The 24,070-nt window shown below is 41.9% G+C and overlaps 1 protein-coding gene across 1 annotated transcript in view; it reads left to right on the forward strand.

Annotated features, from left to right (window-relative positions):
• CAPN6 (calpain 6) overlaps positions 1-24,070 on the forward strand; it is a 166,906-nt gene that overhangs the window by 45,554 nt on the left and 97,282 nt on the right. Inside the window, exon 3 of the mRNA XM_073599355.1 lies at positions 23,132-23,263. Within this exon, the coding sequence (XP_073455456.1) occupies positions 23,132-23,263 (132 nt within the window). The remainder of the gene's footprint in view (positions 1-23,131; positions 23,264-24,070) is intronic.

Genomic DNA, 24,070 nt, shown 5'->3' on the forward strand with positions numbered 1-24,070 from the left:
CACAGCATTACTAGATTTATTTATTAATAAATTTTAAAACGGTATTATACTATGTAGTTTTTTTCTTCCCATCTATATACTCTATAACTGATTCAGTTATGCTTATTGGTACCTGTGCACATTGATGCGTTAATCTGTCATATTTCATATTTGAATTTGCATTTATACTTTGACAAATGCATATAAACGCATCAATTTTCACATTTGTATTCAGAGTATTTATCTATTATGAGGTCCGCTTACCTTGTAGAGGTAATGTTTCCCACATCCACATGCGTTTATTTAGACACAGTTGTTCTATCATGCTATAATTTAGTAGCATGTCTAACGCACTCTAGCACAGCGTATTCCTTTTACATACAGTATGTGTTGCTGGCGCTGCTGACTGCATATAGATTAACCACTTGACAACCGCCTCACGCCGATTTACGTCGGCAAGGTGGCACGGACAGGCAAAATCACGTACATATACGTGATTTGCCTTCCGCGGGTGGGGGGTCCGACCCGAGGCGGTCGTCTTTTGTCCCACGGCGATCGGAGATGAGGGGGAGGCCATCCGTTCGTGGCCCTCCCCTCGCGATCGCCACCGGCCAATCAAATCATTCCTTTGCTGCTGTATGCTAAACAGCAGCAAAGGAAATGATGTCATCTCTCCTCGGCTCGGTAATTTCCGTTCCGGCCCGAGGAGAGAAGACAGGTATGTGAGTGCACCAACACTACACAACACAGTAGAACATGCCAGGCACACTAAACACCCCGATCTCCCCCAATCACCCCCCCCCCTGTCACAAACTGACACCAGCAGTTTTTTTTTTTTTTTTTTTTGTTTTTTTTTTTGTTTTTTTCTGATTACTGCATTGGTGTCAGTTTGTGACAGTTACAGTGTTGGGACAGTTAGTATTACCCCCCTGTAGGTCTAGGATACCCCCCTAACCCCCCCTAATAAAGTTTTAACCCCTTGATTTTTTTTTTTTTTGGTAGCTTTTTATTGAACTGGCAAGCGCCAGCGGCCTAGTACACCCCGGTCGTAGTCAAACCAGCACTGCAGTAACACTTGGTGACGTGGCGAGTCCCATAAGTGCAGTTCAAGCTGGTGAGGTGGCAAGCACAAGTAGTGTCCCGCTGCCACCAAAAAGACAAACACTGCTCTTTTTTACTGTATTCTATTCTGCAATGTTTTATTGTTATTATGTTTTATCATGTTTGCTTTTCAGGTATGCAATTTTTTATACTTTACCGTTTTTACTGTGCTTTATTGTTAACCATTTTTTTGTCTTCAGGTACGCCATTCACGACTTTGAATGGTTATACCAGAATGATGCCTGCAGGTTTAGGTATCATCTTGGTATCATTCTTTTCAGCCAGCGGTCGGCTTTCATGTAAAAGCAATCCTAGTGGCTAATTAGCCTCTAGACTGCTTTTACAAGCCGTGGGAGGGAATGCCCCCCCCCCACCGTCTTCCGTGTTTTTCTCTGGCTCTCCTGTCTCAACAGGGAACCTGAGAATGCAGCCGGTGATTCAGCCAGCTGACCATAGAGCTGATCAGAGACCAGAGTGGCTCCAAACATCTCTATGGCCTAAGAAACCGGAAGCTACGAGCATTTTATGACTTAGATTTCGCCGGATGTAAATAGCGCCATTGGGAAATTGGGGAAGCATTTTATCACACCGATCTTGGTGTCATCAGATGCTTTGAGGGCAGAGGAGAGATCTAGGGTCTAATAGACCCCAATTTTTTCAAAAAAGAGTACCTGTCACTACCTATTGCTATCATAGGGGATATTTACATTCCCCGAGATAACAATAAAAATGATTAAAAAAAAAAAAGAAAGGAACAGTTTAAAAATAAGATAAAAAAAGCAAAAAAATAATAAAGGAAAAAAAAAAAAAAAAAAAAAAAAAAAAAAAGCACCCCTGTTGCCCCCTGCTCTCGCGCTAAGGCGAACGCAAGCGGCGGTCTGTCGTCAAACGTAAACAGCAATTGCACCATGCATGTGAGGTATCGCCGCGAAGGTCAGATCGAGGGCAGTAATTTTTGCAGTAGACCTCCTCTGTAAATCTAAAGTGGTAACCTGTAAAGGCTTGTAAAGGCTTTTAAAGGCTTTTAAAAATGTATTTATTTTGTTGCCACTGCACGTTTGTGCGCAATTTTAAAGCATGTCATGTTTGGTATCCATGTACTCGGCCTAAGATCATCTTTTTTATTTCATCAAACATTTGGGCAATATAGTGTGTTTTAGTGCATTAAAATTTAAAAAAGTGTGTTTTTTCCCCAAAAAATGCGTTTGAAAAATCGCTGCGCAAATACTGTGTGAAAAAAAAAAAAATGAAACACCCACCATTTTAATCTGTAGGACATTTGCTTTAAAAAAATATATAATGTTTGGGGGTTCAAAGTAATTTTTTTGCAAAAAAAAATAACTTTTTCATGTAAACAATGAGTGTCAGAAAGGGCTTTGTCTTCAAGTGGTTAGAAGAGTTGGTGATGTGTGACATAAGCTTCTAAATGTTGTGCATAAAATGCCAGGACAGTTCAAAACCCCCCCAAATGAATCCCATTTTGGAAAGTAGACACCCCAAGCTATTTGCTGAGAGGCATGTCGAGTCCATGGAATATTTTATATTGCGACACAAGTTGCGGGAAAGAGACAAATTTTTATTTTTTTTTTTTGCACAAAGTTGTCACTAAATGATATATTGCTCAAACATGCCATGGGAATATGTGAAATTACACCCCAAAATACATTCTGCTGCTTCTCCTGAGTACGGGGATACCACATGTGTGAGACTTTCTGGGAGCCTAGCCGCGTACGGGACCCCGAAAACCAAGCACCGCCTTCAGGCTTTCTAAGGGCGTGAATTTTTGATTTCACTCTTCACTGCCTATCACAGTTTCGGAGGCCATGGAAAGCCCAGGTGTCACAAAACCCCCCCCAAATGACCCCATTTTGGAAAGTAGACACCCAAAGCTATTTGCTGAGAGGTATAGTGAGTATTTTGCAGACCTCACTTTTTGTCACAAAGTTTTGAAAATTGAAAAAAGAAAAAAAAAAAAATTTTTTTCTTGTCTTTCTTCATTTTCAAAAACAAATGAGAGCTGCAAAATACTCAATGGTACAAATGGTCCCTAGTGTTCCGCCACTGTGGGGGTTCCTGGCCCCCTCTTGCTGTCCTGCATCTGCTATTGACAGCGCCGGTCCAACGTCTCTTTCCATGGCCGCAGCGCATTAGGACCCAGTGCTCGTTACATTATGAGGCTGATGGACCCATATGCAGGAGTACCAGCACTATTGGTTGTAGACAGCTGAGCTCCACTGTGGGTCACCTAGCAGTGTGACGCTGCATAGCCTTCTCTGCTGACATGCCAATCGGGATGCGATCTGGGTAATGCTCCTGATCAGATCTAATATTAACCACTTGACCACTGGGCACTTAAACCCCCTTAATAACCAGACCAATTTTCAGCTTTCGGTGCTCTCACACTTTGAATGACAATTACTCAGTCATGCAACACTGTACCCAAATGAATTTTTTGTCCTTTTTTTCACACAAATAGAGCTTTCTTTTGGTGGTATTTAATCACCGCTGGGTTCTTTATTTTTTGCGCTATAAAAGAAAAAAGACCGAAAATTCTGTAAAAAAATGCATTTTTCTTCGTTTCTGTTATAAAATTTTGCAAATTAGTAATTTTTTCTTCATATATTTTGGCCAAAAGTTATAGAGTCCACAAGCTATGGTGCCAATCTCTGAAAATTGATCACACCTGAAGTACTGACGGCCTATCTCATTTCTTGAGACCCTAACATGCCAGAAAAGTACAAATACCCCCCAAATGACCCCTTTTTGGAAAGAAGACATTCCAAGATATTTAGAAAGATGCATGATGAGTTTTTTGAAGTTGTCATTTTTTCCCACAATTCTTTGCAAAATCAAGATTTTTTTTTTTTTTTTTTTTTTTTCACAAAATTGTCATTATTAGCAGGTTATTTCTCACACACAGCATATGCATACCACAAATTACACCCCAAAACACATTCTGCTATTACTCTCGAGTATGGCGATACCACATGTGTGAGACTTTTACACAGCGTGGCCACATACAGAGGCCCAACATGCAGGGGAGCACCTTCAGGCGTTCTGGAGTGCCCAGGCCAATTCTGACATTTCTCTCCTACATGTAAATATCATAATTTATTTGCTAGAAAATTACATAGAACCCCAAAACATTATATATATTTTTTTAGCAAAGACCCTAGAGAATACAATGGCGGTCGTTGCAACTTTTTATCTCGCACGGTATTTGCGCAGCAATTTTTTTTTTGAAAAAAAAAACAGTTTTGTGCTTTCAAAAAAAATAAAACAGTAAAGTTAGCCCAATGTTTTTACATAATGTGAATAATGAAGTTATGCTGAGTAAATAGATACCTAACATGTCACCCTTCAAAATTACACACGCTCGTGGAATGGCGGCAAACTTCGCTACTTAAAAATCCCCATAGGAGACGCTTTAAACATTTTTACTGGTTACATGTTGTGAGTTACAGAGGAGGTCTAGGGCCAAAATTATTGCTCTTGCTCTACCAATCGCAGCAATACCTCACATGTGTGGTTTGAACACCATTTTCATATGTGGGCGCAACTTACGTATGCGTTCGCTTCTGACTGCGAGCACACGGGGACACGGGGAAATTTTTTTTTGTTCATTTTACTTTATTTATTTTAGTTTGAGGCTTTTTTCCAAAAAATTTATTTTTTGATCACTTTTATTTCTATTACAAGGAATGTAAACATCCCTTGTAATAGGAATATGGCATGACAGGTCCTCTTTACAGTGAGATATGGGGTCAATAAGACCCCACATCTCACCTCTAGGCTGGGAAGCCTGAAATTAAAAAAAAAAAAAAAAACAAAAAAAAAAAATGATCCTGGCTTCGATCGTAGCGGTGAGTCGGTAGAAGCACCTGAGGGCGGCGAGGGGGGGGGGGGGTCCCCTCTCGCCTCCCGTGAGAATGATCAAGCAGTGGAAAAGCCGATATGATCATTCCTATGGTATAGGGAATCGCCGGCTGAAAAAGATGTTATCTGAATGATGCCTATAGCTGCAGGCATCATTCAGATATCCCCGCACAAAGTCAAGGACGTCGTATGATGGCCGGCGGGCGGGAAGTGGTTAAAACACATTTTTTTTAACACAAAGTTGTCCATTTATACAATATTTCTAACACATAACATGTACATACCAAAAATGACACCCTGAAATAGATTCTCCTACTCCTCCTGAGTACGGCGATACCACATGTGTGAGACTTCCACAGCCTAGTCACATACAGAGGCCGAGTATTGCTGAGCATGGCAAAGTATGGCGGGGTATTGCAGGTTATTGCAGAGCATTGCAGAGTATTGCAGGGCATTGCGGAGCATTGCAGAGTATTGCGGGGTATTGCACAGGGTCATTGCAGAGTATTGCACAGGGTTGCACAGGATCATTGCAGAGTATTGCACAGGGTCATTGCAGAGCATGGGGGGGATGGCTGAGCATGGAGGGATGGATGTGACTGTACATGTCACTGAGCTGCGCTGTGGGCACTACACATCCAGCCCACAGCGCGGCTCCCATCCGATCCCTCCCCCTCTGTACCGATCGGTACAGAGAGGGGAGGGAGGAGCCAGCGTCATGACATGACGCCGGTTTGTTTACATGTGATCGCTCCGTCATTTGACGGAGGGATCACATGGTAAACGGCCGCGATCAGCGGCCGTTTACCGTGATCCGTGATGCGCCGGGTCCTCTGGACCCGGCGGTCATGGATGTTCCCGTGTGCGCGCCCCAGGGGGCGCGCGGGAGCAGCTTTCTGGAATCACGTCATATGACGTGATCCCAGAGTTATCCAACCGCCCTGCAGCCGTCATTTGGCTATGGGGCGGTTGGCAAGTGGTTAAATATGATGGTGTTTTTTTTTGATCAGAGCCCCACATACATTAAATTCTATTGTCTTTACAAAAGTTATTTGCAACTATTTTAATTAACCACTTCTGGACTTGCATGTTAAACCTCCTTCCTTTCCAGGTCAGTTTTCAGCACTGCAATTCTTTGACTGGCAATTACTGGGTCATGCAACACTGTACCCAAATCCACTTTATATCATATTTTGAGACAGATTTTTTATCATTCAAGTTTTTATCATCATTAAAAAAATAGTACAGTATAATCAGCATAACAAAAAATCAGTACAATATAATTCACAGCGAATTCAAAATATGTGATCAGTCTATTGGTTGTCTTATTACCCACTTGAGCCCCGGACCATTATGCTGCCTAAGGACCAGAGGTCTTTTTCCAATTTGGCACTGCGTCGCTTTAACTGCTAATTGCGCGGTTATGCAATGCTGTACCCAAACGAAATTTGCGTCCTTTTCTTCCCACAAATAGAGCTTTCTTTTGATGGTATTTGATCACTTCTGCAGTTTTTATTTTTTGCGCTATAAACGGAAAAAGACCGAAAATTTTGAAAAAAAATGATATTTTCTACTTTTTGTTATAAAAAAAATCCAATAAACTCAATTTTAGTCATACATTTAGGCCAAAATGTATTCGGCCACATGTCTTTGGTAAAAAAAATGTCAATAAGCGTATATTTATTGGTTTGCGCAAAAGTTATAGCGTCTACAAACTAGGGTACATTTTCTGGAATTTACACAGCTTTTAGTTTATGACTGCCTATGTCATTTCTTGAGGTGCTAAAATGGCAGGGCAGTACAAAACCCCCCCAAATGACCCCATTTTGGAAAGTAGACACCCCAAGGAAATTGCTGATAGGCATGTTGAACCCATTGAATATTTATTTTTTTTGTCCCAAGTGATTGAATAATGACAAAAAAAAAAAAAAAAAAAAATATTTACAAAAAGTTGTCACTAAATGATATATTGCTCACACAGGCCATGGGCCTATGTGGAATTGCACCCCAAAATATATTCAGCTACTTCTCCTGAGTACGGGGATACCACATGTGTGGGACTTTTTGGGAGCCTAGCCGCGTATGGGACCCCGAAAACCAATCACCGCCTTCAGGATTTCTAAGGGTGTAACTTTTTGATTTCACTCTTCACTGCCTATCACAGTTTCGGAGGCCATGGAATGCCCAGGTGGCACAACCCCCCCCCAAATGACCCCATTTTGGAAAGTAGACACCCCAAGCTATTTGCTGAGAGGCATATTGAGTCCATGGAATATTTTATATTTTGACACAAGTTGCGGGAAAGTGACACTTTTTTTTTTTTTTTTTTTTTTGCACAAAGTTGTCACTAAATGATATATTGCTCACACAGGCCATGGGCCTATGTGGAATTGCACCCCAAAATACATTTAGCTGCTTCTCCTGAGTATGGGGATACCACATGTGTGGGACTTTTTGGGAGCCTAGCCGCGTACGGGGCCCCGAAAACCAATCACCGCCTTCAGCGTTTTTAAGGGCGTGAATTTTTGATTTTACTCTTCACTGCCTAACACCGTTTCGGAGGCCATGGAATGCCCAGGTGGCACAAACCCCCCCCAAATGACCCCATTTTGGAAAGTAGACACCCCAAGCTATTTGCTGAGAGGCATGGTGAGTATTTTGCAGCTCTCATTTGTTTTTGAAAATGAAGAAAGACAAGAAAAAACTTTTTTTTTTTTTCTTTTTTCAAATTTCAAAACTTTGTGACAAAAAGTGAGGTCTGCAAAATACTCACTATACCTCTCAGCAAATAGCTTGGGGTGTCTACTTTCCAAAATGGGGTCATTTGGGGGGGTTTTGTGCCACCTGGGCATTCCATGGCCTCCGAAACTGTGATAGGCAGTGAAGAGTGAAATCAAAAATTCACGCCCCTTAGAAAGCCTGAAGGCGGTGCTTGGTTTTCGGGGTCCCGTACATGGCTAGGCTCCCAAAAAGTCTCACACATATGGTATCCCCGTACTCAGGAGAAGCAGCAGAATGTATTTTGGGGTGTAATTTCACATATTCCCATGGCATGTTTGAGCAATATATCATTTAGTGACAACTTTGTGCAAAAAAAAAAAAAAAAAAAAAAAAATTTGTCTCTTTCCCGCAACTTGTGTCGCAATATAAAATATTCCATGGACTCGACATGCCTCTCAGCAAATAGCTTGGGGTGTCTACTTTCCAAAATGGGGTCATTTGGGGGGGTTTTGAACTGTCCTGGCATTTTATGCACAACATTTAGAAGCTTATGTCACACATCACCCACTCTTCTAACCACTTGAAGACAAAGCCCTTTCTGACACTTATTTTTTACATGAAAAAGTTTTTTTTTTTTTGCAAGAAAATTACTTTGAACCCCCAAACATTATATATTTTTTTAAAGCAAATGCCCTACAGATTAAAATGGTGGGTGTTTCATTTTTTTTTTTCACACAGTATTTGCGCAGCGATTTTTCAAACGCATTTTTTGGGGAAAAAACACACTTTTTTAAATTTTAATGCACTAAAACACACTATATTGCCCAAATGTTTGATGAAATAAAAAAGATGATCTTAGACCGAGTACATGGATACCAAACATGACATGCTTTACAATTGCGCACAAACGTGCAGTGGCAACAAAATAAATACATTTTTAAAAGCCTTTAAAAGCCTTTACAGGTTACCACTTTAGATCTACAGAGGAGGTCTACTGCAAAAATTACTGCCCTCGATCTGACCTTCGCGGCGATACCTCACATGCATGGTGCAATTGCTGTTTACGTTTGACGACAGACCGCCGCTTGCGTTCGCCTTAGCGCAAGAGCAGGGGGCGACAGGGGTGCTTTTTTTTTTTTTTTTTTTTTTTCTTTATTATTTTTTTGCTTTTTTATCTTATTTTTAAACTGTTCCTTTCATTTTTTTTTTTTTTAAATCATTTTTATTGTTATCTCGGGGAATGTAAATATCCCCTATGATAGCAATAGGTAGTGACAGGTACTCTTTTTTGAAAAAATTGGGGTCTATTAGACCCTAGATCTCTCCTCTGCCCTCAAAGCATCTGACCACACCAAGATCGGTGTGATAAAATGCTTCCCCAATTTCCCAATGGCGCTATTTACATCCGGCGAAATCTAAGTCATAAAATGCTCGTAGCTTCCGGTTTCTTAGGCCATAGAGATGTTTGGAGCCACTCTTGTCTCTGATCAGCTCTATGGTCAGCTGGCTGAATCACCGGCTGCATTCTCAGGTTCCCTGTTGAGACAGGAGAGCCAGAGAAAAACACGGAAGACGGTGGGGGGGGGGGGGGCATTCCCTCCCACGGGTTGTAAAGGCAGTCTAGAGGCTAATTAGCCGCTAGGATTGCTTTTACATGAAAGCCGACCGCTGGCTGAAAAGAATGATACCAAGATGATACCTAAACCTGCAGGCATCATTCTGGTATAACCACTCAAAGTTGTGAATGGCGTACCTGAAGACAAAAAAATGGTTAACAATAAAGCACAGTAAACAAAGTATAAATAATTACATACCTGAAAAACAAACATGATAAAACATAATAACAATAACAATAACAATAACAATAAAACACTGCAGAATAGAATACAGTAAAAAAAGAGCAGAACAATAGAGAGAGAGAATAGAGAGAGAGAACAATAAAACGACAACTATTTTTTTTTATTTTATATATATTTTTTTTTTTTTTACACTTTTTTTGTAACTAACTTTTATAACTGTAACCGGTTCCAGGTTCGGGTCTCTCAAAATGCGATGGCATCTTGGGAGACCCTGTGAAAGTGTGCCTAGTCTGTGCAATGCTGTACCCTACGCTAATACTCAACTAGTGTATGGTAGCGTTCAAAACATTCACCAATGCAAAGACCAGGATTGTCAGGACAGGAGAGACAATAATAGCGGGTGTCACGCCTATATCCGCGTTTGCTGCAGACACAACATCTTTTTGGGGGGGGTTCGTTGGGTAGGGGTACTCGGGAGCACATAAAAATGCCTCTCATGCAGCCGACTGCATTTCGTTGGGGGATGTGAATGGGGGAAGTACGGGCGCTGCAGAAGTGGTGGGTTCCCAATTAGGATTGGCGAATGCAGCAGGAAGGGCACTATGGGCACGACGGGCCTGTGTTTGTCTTTTTGGTGGCAGCGGGACACTACTTGTGCTTGTCACCTCACCAGCTTGAACTGCACTTATGGGACTCGCCACGTCACCAAGTGTTACTGCAGTGCTGGTTTGACTACGACCGGGGTGTACTAGGCCGCTGGTGCTTGCCAGTTCAATAAAAAGCTTCCAAAAAAACTGTTAGCGATCGCAGGGATCAGGCCTGACTCTGCAAACGCTGCAGTTATGCGTTTAGTGTTTTGTAAGTGACAGTGATCGATCGATACTGCACTTGGGTGGGCTGGACTGGGCCGGGCGGAGGGGCAAAACGCAGGTGCTAGCAGGTATCTGGGTTGATCCCGCTAACACTGCGTTTTTGGGAACCCTAAACTGCTGGGGACGCTAGTATAGATCTGATCTGATCGGATCAGATATTGATCCGTTCAGATACTATACCACTAAAGGAGGCGTATGCTGCGTGCGTGGGTGTTAGTGGTACTGGCGCTAACCTGACGCTGCCTGGGGCCGGTGCTTGCTAGTTCACCAAAATGCTACCAAAAAAACTGTTAGCGATCGCAGGGATCAGGCCTGACTCTGCGAACGCTGCAGTTATGCGTTTAGTGCCTTGTAAGTGTCAGTGATCGATCGATACTGCACTTGGGTGGGATGGGCTGGGCCGGGCGGAGGGGCACAACGCAGGTGCTAGCAGGTATCTGGGCTGATCCCGCTAACACTGCGTTTTTGGGAACCCTAAACTGCTGGGGACGCTAGTATAGATCTGATCGGATCAGATATTGATCCGATCAGATACTATACCACTAAGGGAGGTGTACGGTGCGTGCGTGGGTGTTAGCGGTACTGGCGCTAACCTGACGCTGCCTGGTGCTTGCTTGCCAGTTCACCAAAATGCTACCAAAAAAACTGTTAGCGATCGCAGGGATCAGGCCTGACTCTGTGAACGCTGCAGTTATGCGTTTAGTGTTTTGTAAGTGACAGTGATCGATCGATACTGCACTTGGGTGGGCTGGGCGGAGGGGCAAAACGCAGGTGCTAGCGGGTATCTGGGCTGATCCCGCTAACACTGTGTTTTTGGGAACCCTAAACTGCTGGGGACGCTAGTATAGATCTGATCAGATCAGATATTGATCCGATCAGATACTATACCACTAAGGGAGGCGCATGCTGCGTGCGTGGGTGTTAGTGGTACTGGCGCTAATCTGACGCTGCCTGGGGCGACGCATATCACCGCCGGGCGATCAGGGGGCTAAACCTTTATTAGGTAATAAACGGCGGGTGCCCTGACACTATAAAAAATAAAACGAACTAACCTGCGTCACCCGTAACGGTTATACGGTGATCAGTGGTGAAAGGGTTAACTAGGGGGCAATCAAGGGGTTAAAACATTTATTAGGTAGTATATGGGGGTCCCTGTCACTATAAAACGCTGACGGCGAACCTAAATATTTACCTCACTAACTAGCGTCACCAGCGACACTAATACAGCGATCAGAAAAATGATCGCTTAGCAACACTGGTGACAGGGGGTGATCAAGGGGTTAAAACTTTATTAGGGGGGGTTAGGGGGGTACCCTAGACCTAAAGGGGGGTGATACTCACTGTCCCAACACTGTAACTGTCACAAACTGACACTATGCAGTAATCAGAAAAAAAAAAAAAAAAAAAAAAAAAAAAACCTGCTGGTGTCAGTTTGTGACAGGGGGGGGGGGGTGATTGGGGGGGGATCGGGGGGCGATCGGGGGGGGGGATCGGGGTGTTTTGTATGCCTGGCATGTTCTACTGTGTGTGTGTGTGTTGTGCACTCACATTGATGTCTTCTCCCCTCGGCGCTGGAACGGAAAATACCGAGCCGAGGGGAGATGACATCATTTCCTTTGCTGCTGTTTAGCATACAGCAGCAAAGGAGTGTTCCCATTGGCCGGCGGCGATCGCGAGGGGGGGGCCACGAACGGATGGCCTCCCCCTCATCTCGGATCGCCGGGGAACAGAACGGGACCGCTTCGGGCACCGGGGGGGGGTCCGATCGGACCCCCCACCCGCGAGAGGCAAATCACGTACATGTACGTGATTTTGCCTGCCCGTGCCGCCTTGCCGACGTAAATCGGCGTTAGGCGGTCCTTAAGTGGTTACTGTGGTGAATATAATGTAAACTCTTAACTTTGACTATATCTATTCAATTTCAAATTGTACACCTGTTTATTGTAAGCTATTTTGAAGCCTCACTCCCCCTTCAACACCCCAAAGGGGATCACAATGTGTCCAAGGAGGGGTGAGGATTCTTCCTCTCATTATCCATTTTTTCTCTTTTTATTAACTTTTATTTGAGAGAAGAGAGGAGATATTATTAATAATCCGTTATATCCAGCTCAAAGATTACGGAATTTATCAGGGGTACAATATAATGTTCCCATTATAATAGATCAAAAATAGACATCCTGACCCTAGTATGAAAAATTATTATATAAACCCGAGAATTTCTATGTAACTTTAAGGAAAAATTATACTGTTCCTAAAACAGAAAAAGATAATTAAAGGAAAAAGACTAGGGGAGAAGAAAAAAAGATAAAGGAATAGTACAGAAAAAGAGTATAGAATGCCTGTCTGTCTGATGTGAAACTCAAAAATCAGCGATTGGTGTTGCTACCTATGTCCGGTATCAGAGAAATTCCCATAAACCGAGCCCAGGGTTCCCAAGTGGCTTCAAATTGTGTGGTCTTGTCCAATAAGGAACTAACCATTTTTTCTTGTTCCATTATCCATGAAATCTTCCTTATCATGGACAATAGAGATACCGAAGACTTCTTCCATGCTTTGGCAATAGTCAATTTGGATCCTGTCAATATAAACCGAATCAATATACAGGTGATTTTAGAGACATGCAGCAAGAATCCATTCAGCAAGGCAATCGCTGATGTTTGAGAGATGGCACAACCTGTAACCTTTCGTATGATGTGGAAGACCCTATTCCAAAATCCTCGGATTCTGGGACATTCCCACCATATGTGAATCATAGAACCTATTCCCTGACAGCCTCTAAAGCATAAGGGTGAAGTGGAAGGGAACATTGCTGCCAATCTTGTGGGAACCAAGTACCATCTCGTGAATATTTTAACATTAGCTTTGATGAGTGAAGTATTATATAAACTTTTGATCGAATGAGAATAGTTCACATACCAGTCTTCCAGATCCCATTCAGTCTGAAGGTCTTTCTCCCAGGCCAACATGTATGGTAATTTTACGGAATTGGAAGCAAGTGAAGCATAGATCACAGAAATCCCTCCCTTCCGCTCCATGGCTTGTGCATACCAAAATTCATATATATGCCATGTTGCAATAGAGGATTTTGGAACAGATGAGCTAATGGTTGTATTTCCGAAACCAGGGAAGGAAGCTTCCTAAGGGAATCCCACAAAGTAAGGGATTGTGAAAGGGTTGGTGACAGTATTGGAGCCCTGTTCCTGGGAGGACACCATAGTAAATATTCCATGGAGAATGTAGGAGCTGCTTGGCTTTCTATTAATATCCAATCTGGTCGCTCAGTTTTAAGGTATATAACGGACAATTGTGCTAATCGGGCTGCTTGATAGTACCATAGGAGGTTTAGAAAACCCAATCCACCTTGCTTAGGGAGATTAAATAAGTTACGGTTTGATAGACGTGAACCTTTCTTGTTCCAAATAAATTTATTAAGTTTACCTTGAAATGTTTTTAGATGGTCCCTTCTAATCAGGATAGGAAGGGATCGAAACAAGTACAAAAGTCTAGGCAATAAGGTCATCTTGACCGAATTAATTCTACCAATCCAGGCAATATTGTGTGACTCCCAAGTCTTGAGATCAGCCTCAAGTTTTCGATACATTGGGGGGGGGGTAATTTGATACAGATTCTCAATCTTGGGAGTTATATTAATTCCCAAATATTTAATTGATGAATTACTCCAGCTAAATTCATATGTTTCCTGTAATTGGGAGACCATAGAGCTCGGGAGGGATACATTGAGAGCCTAAAATTTAGACATATTCACTCTTAGTCCTGAAACTGACGCAAATTCATTGAGCAATGAACATATCTCGGGTAAAGAGGAAATTGGGGAGGATAAAAATAGCAGAAGATCATCAGCGAACAGGGCGCATTTATGATTGTTTTGGCCACACTGAATCCCCCTGATATTTGGATTAATACGAATGGCTATTGCCAAGGTTTCAATCATTATAGCGAATATCAGGGGTGAGAGGGGGCAGCCCTGACTTGTGCCCCTGCCGATCCTAATTGGGTCAGAGAAAATTCCCTGAAGTCTGACTCTGGCTACTGGTGTTGAATATAAGGCTTCCAAGATTCCTAAAATATTTGGTCCAAATCCCCATCTTCTAAGGACTGCAAAAAGATATGACAATGAAACTGAATAAAATGCCTTCTGGAGGTCCAGCGATAGTAGTAATCCTTCTTGTTTTTTACCTCCCTCCCATTCTGATTGCATTATTGATATAAGATCAACCGTCCTTCGCACTTGATCAGGACCCTGTCTACCAGGGATGAACCCCACCTGATCTTTATCAATATATAGTCCTATAAATGAAGCCAATCGGTTAGCTAATATTTTGGTCAATATTTTAAGATCATTATTAATTAGAGAGATAGGTCTATAATTTTCTATTTGGCTGGTGTCTTTATCTGGTTTTGGGATTACAGAAATATATGCCATATTGAGTTGATTACCTATCCCAGTGCCCTTAGTCATGGAGTTGAAGAATCTAGTGAGGTAGGGGGTTAGAAGATCAGAAAAAGTTTTATAATAAGGGGTAGAGAAGCCATCAGGCCCTGGCGCTGTAGCACCCTTTTAAGGCTTTTATAACTTCTGACACCTCCTCAATGGATATGGGAGCATCCATTTCTGCTTTATGAGTAGTTGTTAGTGTTGGAAGATGTAAGTTGTCTAGGAACTCGTCTATTTTAGTGGGGTAAGAATTCATCTCTGCCTTATATAACTCAGCATAAAAGTCCTGGAATCCCTTCATTATGCGCTGGGAATTTAGGGTAACGGTACCATCCGCCTGTTTGATTTTAGGAAGAGCGTGTGAACGAAGCCTAGGAGACAATTTATGTGCTAGCATGGTTCCTATTTTGTCTTTAGTCTGGTAAAACTTGGCCCCAGACCATCTGATAGATTTATCCTCCTTTGTTGTGAGAGCCAAATTCAGGGCTGTCTGAGCCGCATCTAGCTTGGAACTAGGAACATTGGAGGGATCTCTTTTATGATGTTTACTTAAATTAATAAAATCGCTCTCCAATCTCTCTATTTCTGACATTCTCTTTCTTTCGTCTCGCTGAAATTTGTATTAGTTTACCTCTAATGGTCACCTTGTGAGCCGCCCATAGAGTTTCTGCAGAAACATCACCCACATCATTAAAGCAAAAGTATTCCTGCAGAGCCTCCTGTATTTCAGACACTATAATGGGGTCCTGCAACATAGATTGATTAAGAGTCCAATGAGAACCCTGTTGTCCATAATTATCTCTTCTTAATGTTAATAGAACCATGGAATGGTCTGACCAAGCTACGTCTAAGATAGAGGATGTACTGGCCAATGATGTATGAGAAAAGGATGTTATCTATACGCTAATAAGACTGGTGTGGATTTGAGTAGTGAGTAAAATCTCGTATGTTTGGATTTAGTTCCCTCCAAATGTCAGTTAAACCTGATTGAAAAATAATTTGCGCTATTTGTAAACTAGCTCTGCTGGGTCTAACTGATTGTGCTTTAAGTGGATTAGATTTATCCAGACCAGTATCAAAGGCTGTATTAGAATCACCTCCCATAATTATTACACCTTCCATAAGTGGGCCAAGGGTCTTAAACAGTTGTCTAAAGAACTGTGTTTGTCCCTTATTAGGAGCATAGTAAGAAATGAAAGTATATAACTTATCATCAATCGTACCTTTAAACAATAAAAACCTTCCTTCCGGGTCCTTGTGTTCCATTTTAAAATTAAATTTGCATTGTTTAGAAAATATAATCGCTACTCCCTTTGTTTTGTTTTTCAGCATTAGCCAAATAAAATACTGGGAAGTGTGCATGTAAAAATGAGGGGGTGTACCGCAGTGGAAAATGAGTCTCCTGTAGGAGAACTACATCAATGTGACGAGCACGGTAGACCTGAAAGGCCTTTCGTCTCTTGACTGGGGAATTCAACCCCTGAGTATTATGGGAGATAATACGTAGGGGGGAAGAAGTAGCATTACTACCAGCCATGGATCAAAAAGAAAATAACGCTGACCAATCCACAGTCATCTACCCCATTCCATGTGGTAGAAAAAGTAGAGAAGAAAAAATTGTTTACTATTATTGGGATTAACACTTCTAAATACACCTTATTAAATACACCCTATCTAGCAGACAGGCTAGAAGAGAAAAGAGGTTAGAAGAAAAGAAAAAAAAAGAATAGGCATAAAGAAACATCATGGATATATAAAGCACCGAAAGGCCATAACCTGGCCCAGAATGTGGGGAGGAATAAGACTCCCTCCCCTCATTCAGAACAAAAATATTTAAACAGCCCATAAAAAGGGCTAGAAACCTACCACACAAAGCAGCAAATAACTGGTTTGAGTAGTAGGTGCAGGCACAATGCATCAGCACCGGCCAGTGACAGCATATGAAAAAATTATAAAATATTCAAAGTACAGGACCTGCTAACAGGAACCCCCTTTTGAGATCGCAATCCAAACTACCTAGCTAGGGGAAAAATTGAAAAGGAAAAAAAAAAACCCAAAAAAACATGAGACCAAACTGACTAGATTTCAGTGTAAGTCGTAAAGTCTTTGACTCAGATAAACTATGCAGAAACCACTGAACTATATTCCTGTAATAGTCTTTTTTAGCAAGAACCAAGTCAGTCTAGGTTCGATATTTATGAACAAACAGAAATAAAACAAAAAAAAAACTTTTTCCTCCTTTTTCGTCTGAGGAACGTGGCAAGAAAAGAAAAAGAAATTAGAAAATTTCACACAGAAGAGTTATGAGACTCATCAGGGTGAGAGGTTATCCATGACTTTCCTATATTTAGCTTTATTCCAACGTGAAGGAGGTGGGCTTGTAGGGGATTGACGTTTAGCTGAACTCTGTTGTATGTGTGTGTGTGTGCTGTTTCCATGCCAGATTCATGTGTAATGAGCTTCAGGTCCAACAGCAGACGTTCACCCTCTAGAAAGCTATGAAATGCATGTTTGCCTTTGTAAGTAAATTTCAGGGCAAACGGAAAGGCCCAACGATATTTTATGTTTTTCTTGGTGAGTGCTGCCAAGAGGGGTTTCAATGATCGTCTCTTTTGTATGGTGTAGGGGGAAATATCGGCAAATATTTGGATGTCTGACCCTTGATACTGAATCTGTTCCTGTTGACGAGATCTCTTCATCACTTCTTCTTTGATAGAATAATATGGTTTTACTACAATGTCTCTTGGGGATCCATCCTTCCTCAGGGGGCCAAGGGACCTGTGTGCCCTATCCAGTTCTAATTTATGAGATGGAAATGAAGGGATCAAGGATTTGATAATATCTTGAACTGCCATTTGTACATCAGAAATTGATTCTGGTAGTCCTCTGATCCGAAAATTATCCCTCCTCGATCGGTTCTCAAGGTCGTCGATCCGAGTCTGAGCAGTGTCAAGCTGTTCTTGCATAAACTGCAAATGGTCAGTATTCTGAGTTGTCTTGGAGATAGTGACATCTAGCTTGTGTTCTATATGTTCAATTCTTTTTCCCATGGACTGGAAATCTGCCCTCATTTCCCCTGTAATTCTGTCAGCGTTTTGGGTTAGTCCTTTGTCTAGCAATTCAGAGATTCTAGCAAATACTTCAGTCACATTAAAAGTTACCTCAGGAGTCTGCACTGTTTGTACAGTTATAGAGTCAGAGTAAATAGGGTCAGCATCCAGCGAGTGCATTTCCATAAGTCCCACAGAACGTTCTATCAAAGTTACTGCAGTTTCAGGAGATGACATGTTAAGAGAAGGAACTAATCCTGATAATTGTGGAACATATGAGAGAGTTGCAGGGTTAACAATTTGCCTGCCTGCTGTGGATACCTCAGCTCCTGACTGAACTGTTATCTGAGATGCTCCCGCCATTTGTGGAGAATGACTCGCTTTTCAAATGACTCTAAGATAAGATGCAGGGCTTTTTCTTCTTATCTTATCAATATATAAAGGTGCCCTGGGGTCTCCTCAACCTGTTCCTGTTATTTTGGGAACTCCTGAAAGCCGTTACCTGCCTTTTATTTTCACTGTATGGCCGGCTCTGTGCGGAGCTCCGGTCCTACACTGCCATCCTCAGAGCCTCCGCGCGTTAGCGCCTATTGAGACAGATTTTAAAGCTTTCTTTTGGTGGTATTTAATCAGCAACTAAACAGTAACAATATACTGTATATACACAAGATATGTGGGCAACTTGAGGATATATAGGGGGAGGAGTAAAGTGAAATGGAATAGCATAGTTCTTCTTTTTAGGGAAGGTGAAGGAACTACCTTGCATGCACAACCACCAATATATAGTTACAAGTTTGTATGGTTGAATAAAGACATTGGTCCATCCAGTTCAACCTGTGTGAGTTAATCCCTCTCTCTATCATTTTCAATTTCCCTGTAAATTATGTTCACTAAGAAACATATCTAACAGTTTTTTTGAATTTATGCACACTCCCTGCTGACACCACCAACTGTGGAAGAGTTCCACATCTATACCACTCTGACAGTAAAGGACCCCTTACACAGTTTAAGATTAAACTGCTCTTTGTCCAACTTCATTGTGTGGCAGAGTGTCTTTTTTTTTGTGGAAGAAAAGAAACTGTTATATGGCCAGATCAATACAACAAATAAAACCAAATATCAGCCTGTATATGGGCACCAATACAGTGCAATTTCCAAGATTTTCTGATCAAATAATACAGGTACTCTAATGCAGTCCTGTACTCCTCACTAACAAACTCCTTCTTAGATGTGGTGTTCACATTAGTTTTCATTGGCAACCCAAGAACATTTTCAGAAAACCTAGATAAAACTGTTGATCTTACCAGAAATGTAATGTCTCCGTCGCTCCCTGCAAGTTCACACTGTGACATCTGCTATTTCTCCCATTGTTACACACAATCTGTGTGCTGATATAAAGGACACAAAGAGTTTCACTCGGGTGGGAACCATCATAGATGGTCTGTACTGGAAGCAGGGAATGCCTGTTTGGCCTATTCTGGTCTGATGTGCCATAAAAAGGATTTGTTGGATCTAATGACACTGCATTGCAGGTATTAGTGGTCACTTAAAGTGCTGCCATGGCACAGTCTTTGGATGCAGCAGGGAATTAGTACCATAGCCCCTTTCCTTGCTCTGACCCAGAGGACTTTGCTGTTCTCATTCACCTTAGGACAATTGGATGAGGCTTGTAGTGCCACCTTTGAGCAAGTACTGCAGACTGACTAACTCCTGAAGAAGCTCTAGCTCCCCTGCTGAGGAGGACAAACTAAATATTGACAGACAATGGGAAGTTCATTTTGCCCAGTTAATTTAGGGGACATTTATTGAAGGTGGGTAACTCCCACCTCCCTATATATATTATATATTGTCTCATACTTTGGTGTGCTCTGTTGGGTCATTTGGGCTGTGGCTGTATTCCATTGTTCTATTGTGTCTTTCGGCCTTGGGTATTATGGGATGTGTGTTTGCTGTGAGAAGGGAGGGGGGAATTCCTCCAACAGCTCTCCCTGCTGATTGGACAGTCTACCCTGCCCTGAATGCAAAGGGAGGGGGGGATGCCCCGAGTGTTACCTGTGTACCTGTGTTTCAATAAACCGTTCATGTTCAGCAGCCAAAACAAATACTGCCTAGTTCTTGGTTGTCAGGGGTTTGAAATATCTGATATCTATATTTAGACTGGAGGAAGCGGTATATGACGAAAGCACTCAAGTGGAGTCTGGGATGTTTGTTACAGGATGCATCCTGAAAGCAGAGAAAGGGAAGTTTTAAGGCCAACATGGCCTGGCCTACCCCTCAAATAGGTTATGTCATTCTTGGGGGACAGTCAGTTACTCTAGGAAGTTTGTGTGCAACTACAGTACCTTGGCTAAAACCTTGATTGACCTAATTAAAAGAAAACTGCCTAAGCTGATGTCCTGGATGTCAGAGTGTGAGAAGACCTTCCAGACCTTGAAGGAGGAACTGGTCAGTGCCCCTGTACTGCAGACTCCAGATTTCAGCCATCAGTTTCTGGTGCAAACTGATGCTTATATCTACTGCTTAGGTGCGGTCCTGAGTTCAATAATAGAACATACCATTCTCTACCCTAGTAGAAAGCTATTCCCCAGGGTGGTAGCATTGGTCACATTTGGAAAAATGTGTCTTGTGACCATGTGGGGGCTGCAGAATGTGCAACACTACCCATATTGTCACTGCTTCACAGTGATCAACAACTACAGCTCACTCAGCTGGTTAAACCACGTTGCTGGGGAGAATGACAAGCTGCTTCATTGAAGTTTGATTCTCCAGCAATATTGTTCCACCATACAGCACAAGGAATAAAGTACCTATGGCAACACAGGCAAACTGTCCCTGCAAGAGGAGCCAGCAGAGGTCAGTCAGGTTGAAAAGGAATTTGCAACTTCTTCTATGTAACCTCCTAAGGGGGAAGTATGACAATAATGAGGTCTGATTAACCTCAAACTTAGTAAAGAGGAGGGAGTTGTACTGAACAGAGTGATACCTTTATTTTTTTCCTAAATTCACAAGGCAGTGCCAAATCCTCAGATTGAACAGTCAGCTACATAATGAAAAAGTTAAGTAACTGTGTACGCAAACCCCAGTCAATGAGGACTGAAACTTGAAAATCAACACTTTCTGTTTTCAAGGAGCCATTGCCAATAAAAGACATTTTCCTGCCTCTTTGTTTATTCATACCAGACCTTTATTCTTCTTAAAAAAAAAAAAAAAAAAAACTCATACCAAACTTCTATTTAGGATAAGTGTCAGGTAATAATTTTGAAGGGGGACTGCATACAAAAGAAAGCCGCAATAAAAGGAGTGCCACCCCTCAAATACCATGCTAGACCTTTATCCATGCATTCAGTCAGGCTGGCCAAGAAAGGGAGGGGTAGTTAACATGTGCCCCCCCCCCCCCCATTCCTGAGCTCTACATTTTGGAGGAAATGTATTGAAATTGGAGCAGACAGAATCTGGAGCAGTTGTGCGTGGCAACCAATCAGCTTCTATCTTCCCCCTGTTCAGTTAAGTTTTGAAAATGAAAGACAGAAATGAATTGGTTGCCATGCACTCCTGAGTACTACCTTACAGTGCATTGTACATTTCATACTCCTGAATGCTGCACTCTGTATGCTGGGCCATATATGACATCCTCCTTAACAGTGCATTTTAATACATTATATACTGCTGACCCGTACACTCTTTATGCTCTATTGTACATCATATACTTATGACCCAAGTGTTTTTGTCTCTGCTGTTGTTGGTTGCTAAGTAGTCACTGACCATATTGTGAAGTTCCTCTAATGCCGCGTACACACGAGCGGACTTTACGGCAGACTTTGTCCTGCGGACTTTTCGACTGACTTTACGACAGACTTTGTGAATGAACGGACTTGCCTACACACGATCAACCAAAGTCCGACGGATTCGTACGTGATGACGTACGACTGGACTAAAACAAGGAAGTTGATAGCCAGTAGCCAATAGCTGCCCTAGCGTCGGTTTTTGTCCGTCGGACTAGCATACAGACGAGCGGACTTTTCGACCGGACTCGAGTCCGTTGAAAAGATTTGAAACATGTTTCATTTCTAGGTCCGTCGAACTTTTGGGGAAAAAAAGTCCGCTGGAGCCCACACACGATCGAATTGTCCGACGGACTCCGGTCCGCCGAACCAAGTATGCCGTAAAGTCCGGTCGTGTGTACTTGGCATAAGACAGGCTGGTTGCACAAAAGCATATTTAATGGAAGATTTACATTTTTTAAATCCTGAAGTTTGTATTTGTCATAAAGACTGTTGCTTGTGGCACAGTAGGTAATTCACATTTTGGGGTTACCTGGACTGGGGCAAATGTGTGGGAATACATGTGAGTACAATTTTATTTAACCATGCCCCTTTAATCCTCTCCCTCTGTAAATGTAATTTGGCCACAACCACCATTTGGCAAAAAACATGTAGCTCACTTCATTTTTCTCCATTAGGTGCCCAAGGGTGCCCCAGGTCTTTCACAATTCAAACTATGCCCCTATAATGAATATATGTACCAGAAAGTGGTATACTGAAGATTTGGGCAAGGTTAATAATACTGCTTGGAATTTCAGTCCAACAAAGGCAGTGTTGTCAGCTTGCTTCAGAAATGTAGATTAATGTACGAAAACTCTGGGTTTCTGGCAGATTAACATGTATTTTTCTGTAATTGCAGGGATAAAACATGGCAAGGTGTGCATATATTGTAGAGATACACTGATTAGCGGCATCTGGCCACGTAGATGCCAGCCCTTATGATTTTTTAGAATGGGAAGGTATGTTCTGAGAGGGGTCAAAAAACAGATTATTCAGCAATCAGTGCCGGAGGGGGGGGGGTCTGAAAAGGCAGGGTGCTAATGTCCTACCTAAAAGTTTTAACCTGCCTATATGGCAAACTGGTTAAGGAAAATAAACAGGCAGTGTTCATATGCTGTATACTTTATAACTTAAAGGGTTTAGGTATAGGTCGTCATTTGTTTGGTTAAACACACAGCTGAAATATAAGCATATGAAGTGTTTTACCTGCCGGAGTATTTCACATTCTAAGATTTGTCAGAAAAGTTGATTTGCTAGGCTGCTGCAGGCATGGACCTATACTGCATACCTGTAACAGATAACCAGCCTTATTCCAGGTTAAGATTCTCTCAGTATAGAGTGCCAAAACTTAAAAAAATAAACTCATGCATTTTAACCATGTGTTTAAATGTTTGCCTGGAATTCTGCTTTTAAAAATCGATTCTTTTAAACATTATTTTTCTTTTCACAATCACAGGAGCTTTGTAATGACCCATATTTGTTTGTGGAAGGAATCAGCCATCATGACTTACACCAAGGACAGCTGGGGAACTGCTGGTTTGTTGCTGCCTGCTCGTGCTTGACTCTTCATCAGGCTCTCTGGAAAAAGGTACCAGTAAAGAGAACATGTACATCACTAGCCCATTGTTTAATATATAGAAACAGTTAAGCACGTAGTAACCCTAAGAAGCCAATCAGAAGCCACAGTTTTGTAGTCTCCCTACACAAACCCCTGAAATCTGACATTCTGCCATGGGTTTCTGAATGCATATTGCTGATCTTTGCATGTTATTAAAGAAGCTGGCCATACATTATGCAATTTTTCTTTTTCAATTTATTTTAGATTTACCTTCAAGTATGTAGTGCAAGGGCCTGCCTGATTGCATACAAATAAAAAATGTTTAGGTTTGACTTCATATTATATGTTTGTTTTTTGTTGTTTTTAATCTAAAGGAAAATTGTACAAGAAAATTGTATAATGTATGGCCAGCCTTAGACCATGTACAGTACAAACTGTAAAACAGTGAAGCATCTCACTGTGAGATTTCTCTTCCTGCAGTTCACCTGTAGGCTGGCTTCAGTAAAAGCTAAAAATCAATGATGTTTACCCTTGAAGTGACTCTGTTGCTAAATTTAACAACTTTAAAAAGAGGTCTTTGCAAAGATAAAAAATCACTACCTACCTGTCCTGCCACCCGTACTGCTAATATTTGCATCTGACACTTCAAGGAATGTTGGATGCCTGGTTCTCTTCTGCACTCTTTGGTTCCTCCCGAGTTCACAGCAGTGAAGTACAGGCTGGCAGGTGGAGCCAGAGTGGGGGACCAGACATCCAACATGCCTGGCAGTGTTTTGGATGCTGAAGATTCTTCAGAGTGTGTAAATCAGCGCTGGAAAAATAAGTATTAACTTTAAT

Source organism: Aquarana catesbeiana, linkage group LG09 (genome assembly GCF_042186555.1).
Source record: "Aquarana catesbeiana isolate 2022-GZ linkage group LG09, ASM4218655v1, whole genome shotgun sequence".
Lineage (NCBI taxonomy): Eukaryota > Metazoa > Chordata > Amphibia > Anura > Ranidae > Aquarana > Aquarana catesbeiana.